We start from the raw sequence: 13,815 nt of genomic DNA on the forward strand, positions 1-13,815 counted from the left end.
GCCGTAGGGCTGCAGGCTGTAGGGTGTAGGTCTGTAGGGTGGAGGAGGTGGAGGTCGTCTGTAGGGTGGAGGAGGTGGAGGTCTCAGCCGTAGGGCTGCAGGCTGTAGGTCGTCTGTAGGGTGGAGGTCGTCTGTAGGGTGGAGGAGGTGGAGGTCTCAGCCGTAGGGCTGCAGGCTGTAGGGTGTAGGTCTGTAGGGTGGAGGGTGGAGGTCGTCTGTAGGGTGGAGGAGGTGGAGGTCTCAGCTGTAGGGCTGCAGGCTGTAGGGTGTAGGTCGTCTGTAGGGTGGAGGAGGTGGAGGTCTCAGCTGTAGGGCTGCAGGCTGTAGGGTGTAGGTCTGTAGGGTGTAGGTCTGTAGGGTGGAGGAGGTGGAGGTCTCAGCCGTAGGGCTGCAGGCTGTAGGGTGTAGGTCTGTAGGGTGGAGGAGGTGGAGGTCGTCTGTAGGGTGGAGGAGGTGGAGGTCTCAGCCGTAGGGCTGCAGGCTGTAGGGTGTAGGTCTGTAGGGTGGAGGGTGGAGGTCGTCTGTAGGGTGGAGGAGGTGGAGGTCTCAGCTGTAGGGCTGCAGGCTGTAGGGTGTAGGTCTGTAGGGTGGAGGAGGTGGAGGTCCTCAGCCGTAGGGCTGCAGGCCGGCCTCCGGCGGGGCGGTGGCGTGCATGTCGCGGGTCATGTTGTTCTTCTCCCTCAGCTTGGCCTGCAGCAGCGTGTGCTCCACCACGCCGATGCGGACGTCCATCTGCACCACCTCCTGACGGAGCTTGGTCAGACTCTGCTTGATCTTCACCACCGGAGCTGGACAACACAGCAGGGAGGAAGGGGTTAGCCGGAGACGAGGGGGGGGGGGGTCGTGGAGGTTCTGTTGCCCGCGGCGACCGGGGTCAACACAGTGACTAGTGAGACTCGTTACCAGACTAGTAAGGCTAGTTAGGCTCAGCCCTGCGGTCCTTTTGCCTGTTGCCACCAGGGCCTGAGGAAGGATGTGTGTGTCTGAGGGGGGAGGTTCTGCTCCGGTCAGAACGCGCCGAGACACTGACCTCCGTCAGACATGCTGCTGCCCTTCTCCTCCATCTCCTGCTTCACCTCCTCCAACTCCTCGCTCACCTGCACACGCACACACACGCACACACGCACACACACGTACACACACACATGTACACACACACACACACACACGCACACACACGTACACACACACATGTACACACACACACACACACACACACACACACACACACACACACACACACACACACACACACACACACACACACACACACACACACACACACACACACACACACACACATACATCAGACAGACAGACAGACAGACAGACAGACAGACACATCAATAATAAACTCACCATTTGTCCTGCAGCTGGTTTACAACAGGTGGTGTCCTGTAGTGTGGTGGTGTCCTGTAGTGTGGTGGTGTCCTGTAGTGTGGTGTAGTGCGGGTGGTGTCCTGTAGTGTGGTGTCCTGTAGTGTGGTGGTGTCCTGTAGTGTGGTGGTGTCCTGTAGTGTGGTGGTGTCCTGTAGTGTGGTGTAGTGTGGTGGTGTCCTGTAGTGTGGTGGTGTCCTGTAGTGTGGTGGTGTCCTGTAGTGTGGTGTAGTGCGGGTGGTGTCCTGTAGTGTGGTGTCCTGTAGTGTGGTGGTGTCCTGTAGTGTGGTGGTGTCCTGTAGTGTGGTGGTGTCCTGTAGTGTGGTGTAGTGTGGTGGTGTCCTGTAGTGTGGTGGTGTCCTGTAGTGTGGTGTCCTGTAGTGTGGTGGTGTCCTGTAGTGTGGTGGTGTCCTGTAGTGTGGTGGTGTCCTGTAGTGTGGTGTAGTGTGGTGGTGTCCTGTAGTGTGGTGGTGTCCTGTAGTGTGGTGGTGTCCTGTAGTGTGGTGGTGTCCTGTAGTGTGGTGTAGTGTGGTGGTGTCCTGTAGTGTGGTGGTGTCCTGTATTGTGGTGGTGTAGTGTGGTGGTGTCCTGTAGTGTGGTGGTGTCCTGTAGTGTGGTGTAGTGTGGTGGTGTCCTGTAGTGTGGTGTAGTGTGGTGGTGTCCTGTAGTGTCCTGTATTGTGGTGGTGTAGTGTGGTGGTGTCCTGTAGTGTGGTGTCCTGTAGTGTGGTGGTGTAGTGTGGTGGTGTCCTGTAGTGTGGTGGTGTAGTGTGGTGGTGTCCTGTAGTGTGGTGGTGTAGTGTGGTGGTGTCCTGTAGTGTGGTGGTGTCCTGTAGTGTGGTGGTGTCCTGTAGTGTGGTGGTGTCCTGTAGTGTGGTGGTGTCCTGTAGTGTGGTGTAGTGCGGGTGGTGTCCTGTAGTGTGGTGGTGTCCTGTAGTGTGGTGTCCTGTAGTGTGGTGGTGTCCTGTAGTGTGGTGGTGTCCTGTAGTGTGGTGTCCTGTAGTGTGGTGGTGTCCTGTAGTGTGGTGGTGTCCTGTAGTGTGGTGTCCTGTAGTGTGGTGGTGTCCTGCAGTGTGGTGGTGTCCTGTAGTGTGGTGGTGTCCTGTAGTGTGGTGTCCTGTAGTGTGGTGGTGTCCTGTAGTGTGGTGGTGTCCTGTAGTGTGGTGTCCTGTAGTGTGGTGGTGTCCTGTAGTGTGGTGGTGTCCTGCAGTGTGGTGTCCTGCAGTGTGGTGGTGTAGTGTGGTGGTGTCCTGCAGTGTGGTGGTGTCCTGTAGTGTGGTGGTGTCCTGTAGTGTGGTGTCCTGTAGTGTGGGTGGTGTCCTGTAGTGCGGGTGGTGTCCCGTAGTGTGGTGTCCTTTGGGCCTCACCTCTGCCAGCTGTCTGCTCTTCTCTGTGACTCCTCCACTGGCCTGCTGGTACAGCTCCCTGGCCTGGAGAGAGATCCACAACATGCACTCTTCACACGTGCACCTAATTACATCTGGTACTGGTGCAGAGCTAGTTTGCTGACCGCCTGAGTAACTGGTTACCTGGCTAGCTGATCAACTGGCTAACTGTTAACCTGGCTTACTGGTTACCTTACTAGCTGGTTACCTAGCTGCCCACCTGGCTAGCTGGTTACCTGGCTAGCTGCACACCTGGCTGGCAGCCTACCTCACTAACTGGTAACCTAGCTAGCTTGCTAGCTGGTCACCTGGCTGAGCTGTTAACCTAGCTATCTTCCCACCTGGCAAGCTGGTTACCTGGCTAGCTGCCGGCCTGGCTAGCTGGTTACCTGGCTAGCTGCCCACCTGGCTAGCTGGTTACCAGGCAAGCTGCCCACCTGGCTAGCTGGTTACATGGCTAGCTGCACACCTGGCTGGCAGCCTACCTCACTAACTGGTAACCTAGCTAGCTTGCTAGCTGGTCACCTGGCTGAGCTGTTAACCTAGCTATCTTCCCACCTGGCTAGCTGGTTACCTGGCTAGCTGCCGGCCTGGCTAGCTGGTTACCAGGCTAGCTGCCGGCCTGGCTAGCTGGTTACCAGGCTAGCTGCCCACCTGGCTAGCTGGTTACCAGGCTAGCTGCCCACCTGGCTAGCTGGTTACCTGGCTGAGCTGGGCCTGGGCGGCGCGGTAGTCCCCGATCAGGTGCTCCAGCTGGGTGTTGATGTACTTCTCTCTGCTGTTCACCTTCTCCAGGGTCTTCCCCAGGTCCTCCTGCAGCTTGTTCAGGTAGCCCTACACACACACACACACACACACACACACACACACACACACACACACACACACACACACACACACACACACACACACACACACACACACACACACACACACACACACACACACACACACGGGGTTGAGTGACAAAGGAATCCTTGCTTTTCAGTTCCACATCTAAATCACTGTTGGGTCCATCGGGTGGCGCCAGAGACGCTATTAAAAATAAAGAGCAGGATGCTGACGCCAGCTTGCAGTTGCACCAGCTGTAATGACCTTGGTGCTAAAGAGCGTCTGTGTTGTGCGTGGTATGGTTGCAAAGGAGGAGTGATTCATTTTGATTTACAGAGCGTTTCCTTTTGTGTGTGATGGTCACAACTGAACCGCAAATCTCCTGGATCCGTAGTCTTTTATTCTTATTGTAACCCGTTCAAAGAGGAAACACGACAACACACCCCTCCCTCCGACCACTGGAGCGTGTCGTTCCGAACATAAGCGTTTAGCCGTGTGTGATCCTCCACTGGCCACCAGGGGAGCCGTACTTCACCAACACACCGGTGGGTCAGGAAGACGCCTGAGGACCGTCGGAATCATGCAGGAGCACGAGACTCTCCCTGGGGGGCCCTAACCATAACCCCTGGGGAGGGGGTCTCCCGGGGTCAGGAGGTCACGGGCACTAACCCTAGCCCATGGGGAAGGGGTCTCCCGGGGTCAGGAGGTCACGACCCACCTTGGTCTCCTTCAGCGAGGCCGTGATGCCGTCCCGGTGCTGATGCATCTGGTCCAGGTGGATCCTCCAGTCCTACACACACAGACACACGCACGCACACACAGACACAAATTAATATATATACACACACACACACACACACACGCACACACAAACACACTGTGAATATACACATTTACATTTGTCTACTGCTGATCCCATGGCTGTAGTTGAACACAGTCAGGATCAGGTGGTTCATGAGGACCACGGGGGGGGGTACGGGACAGGGGGGGGGGGGGGGGGGTACCTTGTTGTCGGGGCGGATGGTGACCTTGAGCTGGGGCAGGACCCGCTCCACCTCCAGGGCCCACTCGGCTGCGTCCACACTGGCCTCCAGGATGGCCTCGGGCTTAGAGGACGGGTCCACCTCCTGGAGCGCCAGCACAACACACACACACACACACACACACACACACACACACACACACACACACACACACACACACACACACACACACACACACACACACACACACACACACACACACACACACACACACACACACACACCACAGAACACACGTTATAGAGACTAACTCGGACCGCTCAGTCGGCCTCTCTGGGCTTTCAATTCAAAACATCAGATACAAATACAGTACATATCCCTCTAGTCCCTATGTAGATTAACTTTTTGATTTAAAATATATAAAAATATTATATGTTAGCTGGAGTCCGGTCTGAGGAAGGCGGGTCTTGTGGGGAACTCACGCTGTGATTGGTCCGTGACTTGAGCGCGTCTAAGTCCATCACATGCTCCTCCTCCTCGTCAGGCTCCTCCTGATATAGAGACAACAGAAAGACATAGGTCAGCTCCCAGCAGTTAGGGTCAGCTCCCAGCAGTTAGGGTCAGAGGCAGGGGTTAGAGTTAGAGGCAGGGGTTAGGGTCAGAGGCAGGGTTAGGGTTAGAGGCAGGGTTAGGGTCATACGTAGAGGTAGGGTGAGGTTTAGAGGCAGGGTTCAGAGATTAGCCTCAGAGGCAGGGTCAGGGCGTGAGGAGGACATACTATCATCTCCTCCTCCACTTTGCTAAGGGTGAGCTCTGCATCGTCCTCGATGACGGCCTCCTCCTCGGCTGCCTCTGTGGGGTAGCTCGGTCTGGGCAGAGGAAACAGCGCTGTTTACCTATTATGGTCTGCGCGGTATTGGTAGTGTTGCATTGGCATGCGTACTAGGAGTCTGTGTCCTCTGGTTGGTGTAGTTTAACTTTGAGTATAGTTGAGCGGGGTAATGTATGCGAGTGTCTAATGTTTTGCATGGTAGTATCCATGTTGTACGGTATGACACCAACGTTTCATGTTTTTGTGTGGTGTTAGTCCATATGTCATGGTATGTGTATTGGTGTGTCAGGGTGGGCCGAGGTACTGGTACGGGGAGGGGGTAGCCAGACCTTTTGAAGCTGAAGCCCCTCTTCTTCAGGGCCTGCTCGGCCAGGCGGTCCAACACGAAGCACACCTGTTCCCCACAGCCAGCCTTCAGCTTGTTTGGGGGGAAGTCAACCTTCACCCCCTAGACACACACACACACAGTCACACATACACACAATTTACAACCCCGTGTCTCCATGACCTATGAATACGTTTCGAATATACAGTGGAAATATATCGCTTGAACAGAACAGAATACAAAACGGCGGCGGCGGCGGCGGGGGGCGGGGGCTTACGAAGGCGCGCAGCTCGGCCAGGATGTTGGACACGGTGGCGTAGGGCTCGTCGTCGTCCCGGGGCGCGGGGAACGGGCGGCCCGCCACGTTGATCAGCCACGACGCGATGGCCGTGAACAGGAAGAACTGCTCGCCCGGGTTGGACGCTACGTACGGGCTGGACACGAAGTAGTGCCTAACAAGAACAAGATGGACGACGTCAGGGGTGACGTCGAACCTTTGGGTTTGTTCAAGGTGACAGGATGTTCAATTCTAAACAGACTGCATTTATACGCGGCAGTAGCTCAGGAGGTAGAGCGGGTTGGCTGGTAACCTGAAGGTTGTTGGTTCGATTCCCGGCTCCTCCTAGCTGAGTGTCGAGGTGTCATTGAGCAAGGCACCTCACCCTGACTGTTAGCTCCCGACGAGCTGGCTGTCGCCTTGCATGGTTGACTCCGCCGTCGGTCTGTGAATGTGAGGCAATATTGTATAGTGCTTTGGGTGGCCAATGGTGAGAAAAGCGCTGTATAAATGCAGTCCATTTACATTTATTTATACAGCGCTTTCCTAACCAGTGGCCACTCAAAGCGCTTTACAACAATTCCTAACACTCACCGATTCATTCACACATTCTCACACCGACGGCGGAGTCAGCCAGGGACACTTCGACGCTCCCCGAGGAGGACCCAGGGATAGCACGAGTAACTTTCCGGAGCCCACCCCATCTATCTCCTGAGCCACATATGTCGATCCCATTTTGATGGTTGTTGACCCGTGAAGATGAGACCAGAAATAGAAGTACGATGTAGATGTACCATGGTAAACGTCCTTTACGAAACTACATTATTAATAATGATGAGAAAGGATGATGCTATTATATCATTACTTCCTAGGACCCTACAATATTTATAATGATGATGAATGATCAAGTGTTCCTAGATCACTAAAATATTTACAATGGTGAGAGATTATAAAAAGCTTATAATTAGTTCCTAGGACACTCGAATACTAATAATGACTCAAAATGATGTTAGCACATTATTACCTCCTAGGACACTACAGCATCAATAATGTGAATAGATGATAATAGTTAAGAAACCCATGTCTGGTTTGTTGTGGATGAGAGGGTACGTGGGGGGGTGGGGTCACCTACACACACATCATTCATCACTACCCCATCTCACAAACATGACCCTCGACTGTGGTTTCTCTGCACCTCGGCTCATCATGAGGCTGTTGACCATCTTGTTCAACTTGTGCCCCCTAACAACGAATGATACATCCCTGTATTGTGATCTCTTACTCTGATTCAACACTGTCCATCCAGATCAACAAACACACAGCTTCCTCTGACAACCAGCTTCGAAACAGCAGGGCAGTCGCCTCAAGAGGTTAACACCTCCTAAAGAGACCGAGTCGTCTTCTGTCGCGGTGTCGTACCTCGACATGGCCTTCATGTTGTGCGCGGCCAGCACTTCCTCCTCGTAGTCCAGGATCTTCAGCTTCTCCAGCAGCTCCTCCATCACCACAAACATGTGGTGGACACCCCCCGGCCCCCGCTCCTCGTCCTCCCCTCGCCTAGGCTCCTCCGACATGTCGACAAAAGCCCCGACAGACCGATATATATATACCGCAGGAGAACAGAGAACCCGTATCGCTTTCGCTCACTTAACTGTCACGAACGCCGAGTTGGTTGTTATGGTAACCATCCGTTGTCAAGCATTCCGAAGGCTAGCTTGGTGGTGGTGAGTGGTCTGCTGTGCTACCCTGTCTGCATTTCGTTTTAATGGCTAAAAGATCAATACATCGACATGTATAATATAATAATCAAACACCACAACACTATGCTCCCCTTTTGAGAGAGCTAAATGTCGTTTCGCCAGACCATCGTCTTCTTTTCTATTTTTTTGTGTGTTGGTCCAAACAATGCGTCTGCCACCTAGCGGATGGGAGGATAACTCCTTGTGCGAGAATAATTTTCTTTCAATTGAGTACTAGAGTTATATTATCTATCTTAATATATGCGTTATTATCTATCCAAGACAAAGCTAAATCAGATCTATTCCTGGTATTCATTATTTAGAGAGTAGTAATATATAACGGTTTTATTTATAACGGGTATAACAAGGTAAAAAAGTCTCTGTGCATGTGTGTGCGTGTGTGTATGTGTGTGAATGTGGTCGATGTGTTTATGTGTTTGTGTCCATACTTCAGTGTATGTACGTTTCAGTGTAGCACGTGCATATGTTCATGTGTGTTTGTGCGCATGGTTTGTGTGCGTCTCTCTGTGTGTGTGTGTGTGTGTGTGTGTGTGTGTGTGTGTGTGTGTGTGTGCATGATTGTATGTATATGTGTGTGTGTGTGTTTGTATATATAAGGTTTATATGTATGTGTTTCTGTGTGTAGGTTTTATGTGTATTTTGTGTGTGTGTGTGTATTTGTGTGTGTGTGTGCGTGTTTGTGTGTGTCTCCGTGGTATGTATATGTGTGTGTGTGTGTGTGTTTGTATATATAAGGTTTATATGTATGTATTTGTGTGTGTGTGTGTGTGTGTGTGTGTGTGTGTGTGTGTGTGTGTGTGTGTGTGTGTGTGTGTGTGTGTGTGTGTGTGTGTGTGTGTGCCTGGTTTGAATGTGTGCGTGCCTTGTTTCATCTATGCGTATGTGCATTTGAGCTTGAGTGAATAATTCATCCACCCGCACCCTCCGGTGTTGTGACAGGCAGATCTGATGAGAGGGGTGGAGGGGGAGGAGGAGGAGGAGGTGGAGGAGGAGGAAGAGGAGAAGGAGGAGGAGGGGGTGCTTGTTTAATCTACATGCTGCTCCCTGACTGCCTCTGCACACACCGGTTCTCCCAGGGGACAGCGGTGAGTGGCAGCGCGTGCTGCATCAAACCCTGACGTCAGCCCGTTCTGGGGAGGGCTACAGCGCTGCACACACACGCTGCCTGTTCCCTGCACTGCTCAACCAAACGCACGGGCTGGCTCACACGGGCGAGTTCAGCCACACGCCGAAACACACGGGCTAGTCGAGATGACCACTGAGACACACGGGCTGGTTCAGCCACACACGGGTCTGCCCCACACTGAGACACACAGGCTAGTTGAGAGATGAACACTGAGAGTCACAGCTAGTTGAGATGAACACTTAGACGGTCGGTTAGTTCAGGTGAATAGGAGGGCAGGGAGCCTACTGTCCTGCCGTCTATTGGGGTTCAGTTGTCCCTGTGTTCCAATGTTAGCTTTGTGGTACTATGTTATTGCGGTGGTAGCCTACTTGAAAGTATAGAAGTGGCATCATTTGACCAAACTAAAAACTGTCTTTTCTATAAAGAGCCCTGGGCTACTAGAGTAGCCTAATAGAGGTCCTGAACGAATTAGGAAACCGATAGCAAACAATGAATCGTGTTTAATAAACACAAACACGACCATGTGTGAGTCAACTGGCGTGGTGATGAAACACATGACAGACTACAGACGGATGAACGCTCCGTATGGTTTAATGTAATGCAGCGATGTCTTCTCCTACCGGGCCATATGGCAGCGTCCTACGGAGCACATTAAAGAGGCTTATTGTAAATCTCTTCCTGACCGGATTGGCAGATCAATTCTGTCCCCCCATCCCCCCCCCCCCATCCCCCCCCCCCCCCCCCCTGGGAGGGAAGAACGCTGAGTCAGCCACACCGTGCTCGTGCCGGAACGTTCTCCGATACTTCCTCGGGGATCTGGTGTTGGGTTAGTGGTGGAGAGACACCACCTAGACCGACTAATTGGAGTTATGTCTAACGAATGGCCATAAAAAATAATAAAGAGTAGTAACGAGTCGAACAAGGTAAAAGTATGTGTATGTGTGTGTGTGGCTGTGTTGTGTGGGAGTTTGAGGAAATAGGAAGACGAGTCACCAATGGAAATACTGACCTTCTGTTGAGAAAGACCTTTATTTGTACAAAAACCTCAACATAACACTGATCAATCCCCAACAATATTGCAACTCATTACTCATTGGAGGGACCTCGCTGATGGAGATGATAATCATTCACAACTTAAAGACAAGACTGGAACTCAAAAACACATAGCTTTCAAAAACATGTGATTGATTTGTTCACAAAAAGCATATTTTCTATCTCATTAATTTCAAAAGCATGTTTTACTATTCAAGTCTGAAGCAATTCCTGGATGTTACTGTAGTAGTGATGAAGACGTAAAAAAGATACATTCTAAAACCTGTTATGTATAAACATTCATATAAATCGTTGAAATAATTTAAACTGTTTTAAATATCTTCAATATAAACTTGTCATCTGATATTTAAAGCCTCTTGTATGAAAGTATATTGGATTGAATACGATGACAGCCATTCTATCATCTTATTGTCAAAGCTAAAATAAACCACACATTGTAAGCGGCAGAAAACGAAAAAATGAAATTCATACACAAAATCAGAGCATTGACTTACATTCTTAACACAAACTTGCACAATCCCATTCCCTTTGCCATAAGCAGCTATTGTATTCAGCCTGCACAGTGATATCTCTTTCTAATCATCTACGATTGGAGTACATATAGGCCTAATTCCATTCATTAAAGCTAGCTCATTAGTTAAAGCTAGTTCAAGCCAGGTTCAAAGGTGATTCAAAACTTAAAATACAGTTTTCAATTCCTTAAAAAAAGAAGAAGATTGTATCCACATAGATTGTGTTGCTAAAGCAGAGTGCAATTCCTGTGCTCGCCACCGGTGTCCCTAAGAAAGCGCTGGTCTCGCTAAACAAGGAATGCTAAAAACCTAACTACTTGATGTCTGCAGAGCTACGATTTAAACGCTTCTTTAACATCACTCCTCTCTAGTGGTCATAAACTGGCACAGAATCCTGTCTGCCGTTTAACTAATATTTACTGAATATTAACAGTTAATGATGAACAGTTAACGTTATTTTTAACATACTGCTCAAACCAGCTGAGCTCTGTGGTGACCAATCAAAATGATAGCTTTACTGGTTTCGGCCATGATATGTACAACATTATACATTCACTCTTGAGATGGATTTCACAAACAAACTTCCCGTGTACATTTGATGTCCTGCCAGTCTGCGTCTCTTTCTCTGCTTGGTCTAACCTCTCTTCCCTTAATCATTTCCCTGTCAGCCATCTTGGGATGGCCAAACCATAAACCATAACTCAGTGGTTCTTAGAACCACATTAGTAAACCACAACCCCCTTCTATCCACATCATCCCATATTTCAAGAGGAGGGACGTCCCAGACTCATCAGGGGGGAAGCCATCTTGTTCACTGCTCTCTTTGGCTGTCGGTAAGTTTCTCCTAAACATTACACATGGGCTCTAGTCAATCCCCTATTCATCGACGACTCAACAATCTTAACGGTTCAAAATACGTGTTGATAAATGCGTTGCAGGTCCATTTTTTATAACCGCTCAAAAACACCAAGATCTGAAGTACTGGCTAAGGCCAACAGAGCCGTTCCAAAATAAAAGCTCAGTACGAGCCGCCTCTAAACCAAACCTGTAATACTTTATTAACGCACCAAAATGTCCGTTATAAGCGACGACCCTTTCTCGCTGGTACATCAGAAGCCTCTCGTGTGGGGTGGTGGCGGCGGCCATGTTTTCCTCCGGCCTCCTACATACGGTTGTACTCCTCCTCCTTCCCATCCTCCTCTCTGATCCGCACGGCGCCCGCCTCGTCCACGGCGCGCTCCCTCTTGGTTTCCACGCCGACCTCGGCGCCAGTGGCGACCGCGTCCTCGGGGACCGCGTCGGCTGCGGCGGCGGCGGGCACGTCGGTGGCGCCCTCCGCCCCCTCCTCGCCCTCCGCCACCGTGCGCTCCTTCTTCAACTTGATGCGGAACGCCTCCTTGCTCGGCGCCTTCTTGGCGATGTTCTCCTTCAGACGCTCGCCCGACTGCTTCAGGCGCTCGCCGGCGTTGTGCATCTTCTCGCGGCGCTCGGGCGGCACCACCTTCTCGCCCAGGTGGTGGAACTTGGTGCCCAGGTTCTCCTTGGTCTTGGCCATCTTCTCCTTGGAGAAGGCGGCCTTCAGGCCCGCCGTGCCCTTCATCATGGACTGCTTCAGGCGCGCGCCGCGGGTGGACTCCGCCTCCTCCACCGTGTCGTACTCCTCGTCCGAGGAGAGGTCGACCGGCACCTCGTAGGCGTCGGGTTCCACCTCCAGGCCGTCAAGGCCGGGGCCCTTGGGGGTCTTGGTGACGGCCACGGAGGGGATCTCCGCATCGCCCTGCGGGAGAGAGGGACTCTGTTAGAGGGGAACCCTTTGAGAGAGGGGTTCTGTTAGAGGAGAACCCTTTGAGAGAGGAGTTCTGTAAGAGGGGGAACCCTTTGAGAGAGGAGTTCTGTAAGAGGGGGAACCCTTTGAGAGAGGAGTTCTGTAAGAGGGGGAACCCTTTGAGAGAGGGTTTCTGTTAGAGGAGAATCCTTTTAGAGAGGGGTTCTGTTATGGGGAACCCTTTGAGAGAGGGGTTCTGTAAGAGGGAAAGTTGCGTGATAAAACGAGCAGCACATTCTTGATAGCATGTCAAAAAAAGATAATCAAGATGTATTTGTATGGATATTGTTCATTGGTTCAGTACTTTATCTCCCTTTTCAGTCTTCAAATATCTGAACGAACAAATGAATGCATTATTTACTTTTTTATAGTACGATTTTTGATTATGGCCGTTCCAGGTTCCAATCTGGAAAGAAAGTTTTATGTGACAAGCTTAGCAGATATTAAAAAACACATGTTCCATCATTTCCCCAGCTTAAGTGTGTCTCTATTGAAAGGATTACTTCGTTTACGTCACTGTTTGATCATCTAAAAATATTCATATATATTAAATTACCAAGTGCGACCGATAACAACTGCACCGTTCTCTCCTTTATCACTGATGAGATCCTGATTAAATCTGTTGTTCATCAAACTCCAATTTCCCGCCTGACTTGGGAAATAAATCAGTGAGTTCAAGCAAAACACACTCTTTAAAGAGTAACACCGGCCTACATCCACAGGGGCAGCTCCAACCTACAGCAACAGTTAAGAGGTAGATGCTCCAGGTTCATAAATCCTCCCCGGTATTTCAAGTCAACCCGTTCTATTCTCAGTCAAACTGACGAAAGACCTAATGTGCCAAACCAGCTGGAGCCAACCTTACATGGCTGGAGCGAAAATGTGGACCGGTATTATCTGAAGAAAAGGCGATCACATGAAAATCAAACTAGTTGATCAGCTGCGGGTGATTTGTATATATGTACCTATATTTATATATAGGTACATATATTTATAGATAACAGCACAAACGGTTGTTGTTGTTCTTCGGTGCTGATAGATTGACCACCGCACTCCACAGAATAGTTCTTTGGAACTGAATTACCTTGGTTTAATGTGACCGGTGTACCGGTACCAGAACCTAATCTGGCAGATCTACCAGTTACATTTGAATGTAACTAATCTTAAGGAGTCTCCATCAGTATTCAAAGGATAGGATGCCATTTAATTTTTAAAGATTTGACTGGTGGATGTCAAAGTAGGTCAGGCCTCATCCTTGTTGCTATTGGCTGGCATATTATGACTTTTTTAACCGAATGGTTTTGCATACCTTGTTGAATAGGATCATAAGGACTAAAGAGGTTACCGGGGTACATTTATATTACATGATGTTTTGAAGTACCTTGCTCAATGGCAAAAGTTAGTAGTGGTGAGAGCACACATTAAGTGATGGGCCCGCTACTTTAAAGTAGAATTCCCCCAATAGCGATTGATCCACGCTCTGCACCGAGCTGTGGGTTTGATCGACAGCTCGGGGCTCTTACTTTGAAA

General features: G+C 50.5%; 2 protein-coding genes across 3 annotated transcripts in view; both read right to left on the reverse strand.

Moving 5' to 3' along the window:
• Positions 1 to 526: 526 nt before the first annotated feature.
• On the reverse strand, positions 527 to 7,929 carry ift57 (intraflagellar transport 57 homolog (Chlamydomonas)). Of its 2 annotated transcripts, none has more exons than XM_060058068.1 (11): positions 7,429 to 7,929; positions 6,010 to 6,184; positions 5,737 to 5,855; positions 5,354 to 5,444; positions 5,058 to 5,126; positions 4,597 to 4,719; positions 4,311 to 4,382; positions 3,464 to 3,595; positions 2,744 to 2,806; positions 1,031 to 1,097; positions 527 to 788 (listed from the first exon to the last, which is right to left on the reverse strand). In XM_060058068.1, exons 1-11 carry the CDS (start codon positions 7,581 to 7,583, stop codon positions 607 to 609), a joined length of 1,248 nt encoding a protein of 415 aa, XP_059914051.1. In that variant the 5' UTR covers positions 7,584 to 7,929; the 3' UTR covers positions 527 to 606. The 2 variants fall into 2 exon arrangements, with proteins under 2 accessions (XP_059914051.1, XP_059914052.1); XM_060058069.1 differs by having other exon boundaries at positions 528 to 788; positions 5,058 to 5,123.
• Positions 7,930 to 9,891: 1,962 nt separating this feature from the next.
• The window catches only part of cavin4a (caveolae associated protein 4a), a 9,081-nt gene continuing 5,157 nt past the window's right edge, over positions 9,892 to 13,815 (reverse strand). The window contains exon 2 of the mRNA XM_060058070.1: positions 9,892 to 12,237. Coding sequence (XP_059914053.1) covers positions 11,623 to 12,237 — 615 coding nt within the window. The 3' untranslated portion in view covers positions 9,892 to 11,622. The remainder of the gene's footprint in view (positions 12,238 to 13,815) is intronic.

This window comes from Gadus macrocephalus, chromosome 8, assembly GCF_031168955.1.
Source record: "Gadus macrocephalus chromosome 8, ASM3116895v1".
In the NCBI taxonomy this organism is placed as follows: domain Eukaryota; kingdom Metazoa; phylum Chordata; class Actinopteri; order Gadiformes; family Gadidae; genus Gadus; species Gadus macrocephalus.

Excerpts from the sequence above, each read along its gene's own strand:
- ift57 (XM_060058068.1), bottom strand. The coding sequence starts at position 7,583 with ATGTCGGAGGAGCCTAGGCGAGGGGAGGACGAGGAGCGGGGGCCGGGG. Across the intron at positions 4,383-4,596 it reads CCATCCGCCCCGACAACAAG|GACTGGAGGATCCACCTGGA; the intron begins GTACCCCCCCCC and ends CTGTGTGTGTAG. Across the intron at positions 1,098-2,743 it reads AGAGCAGACAGCTGGCAGAG|GTGAGCGAGGAGTTGGAGGA; the intron begins GTGAGGCCCAAA and ends GTGCGTGTGCAG.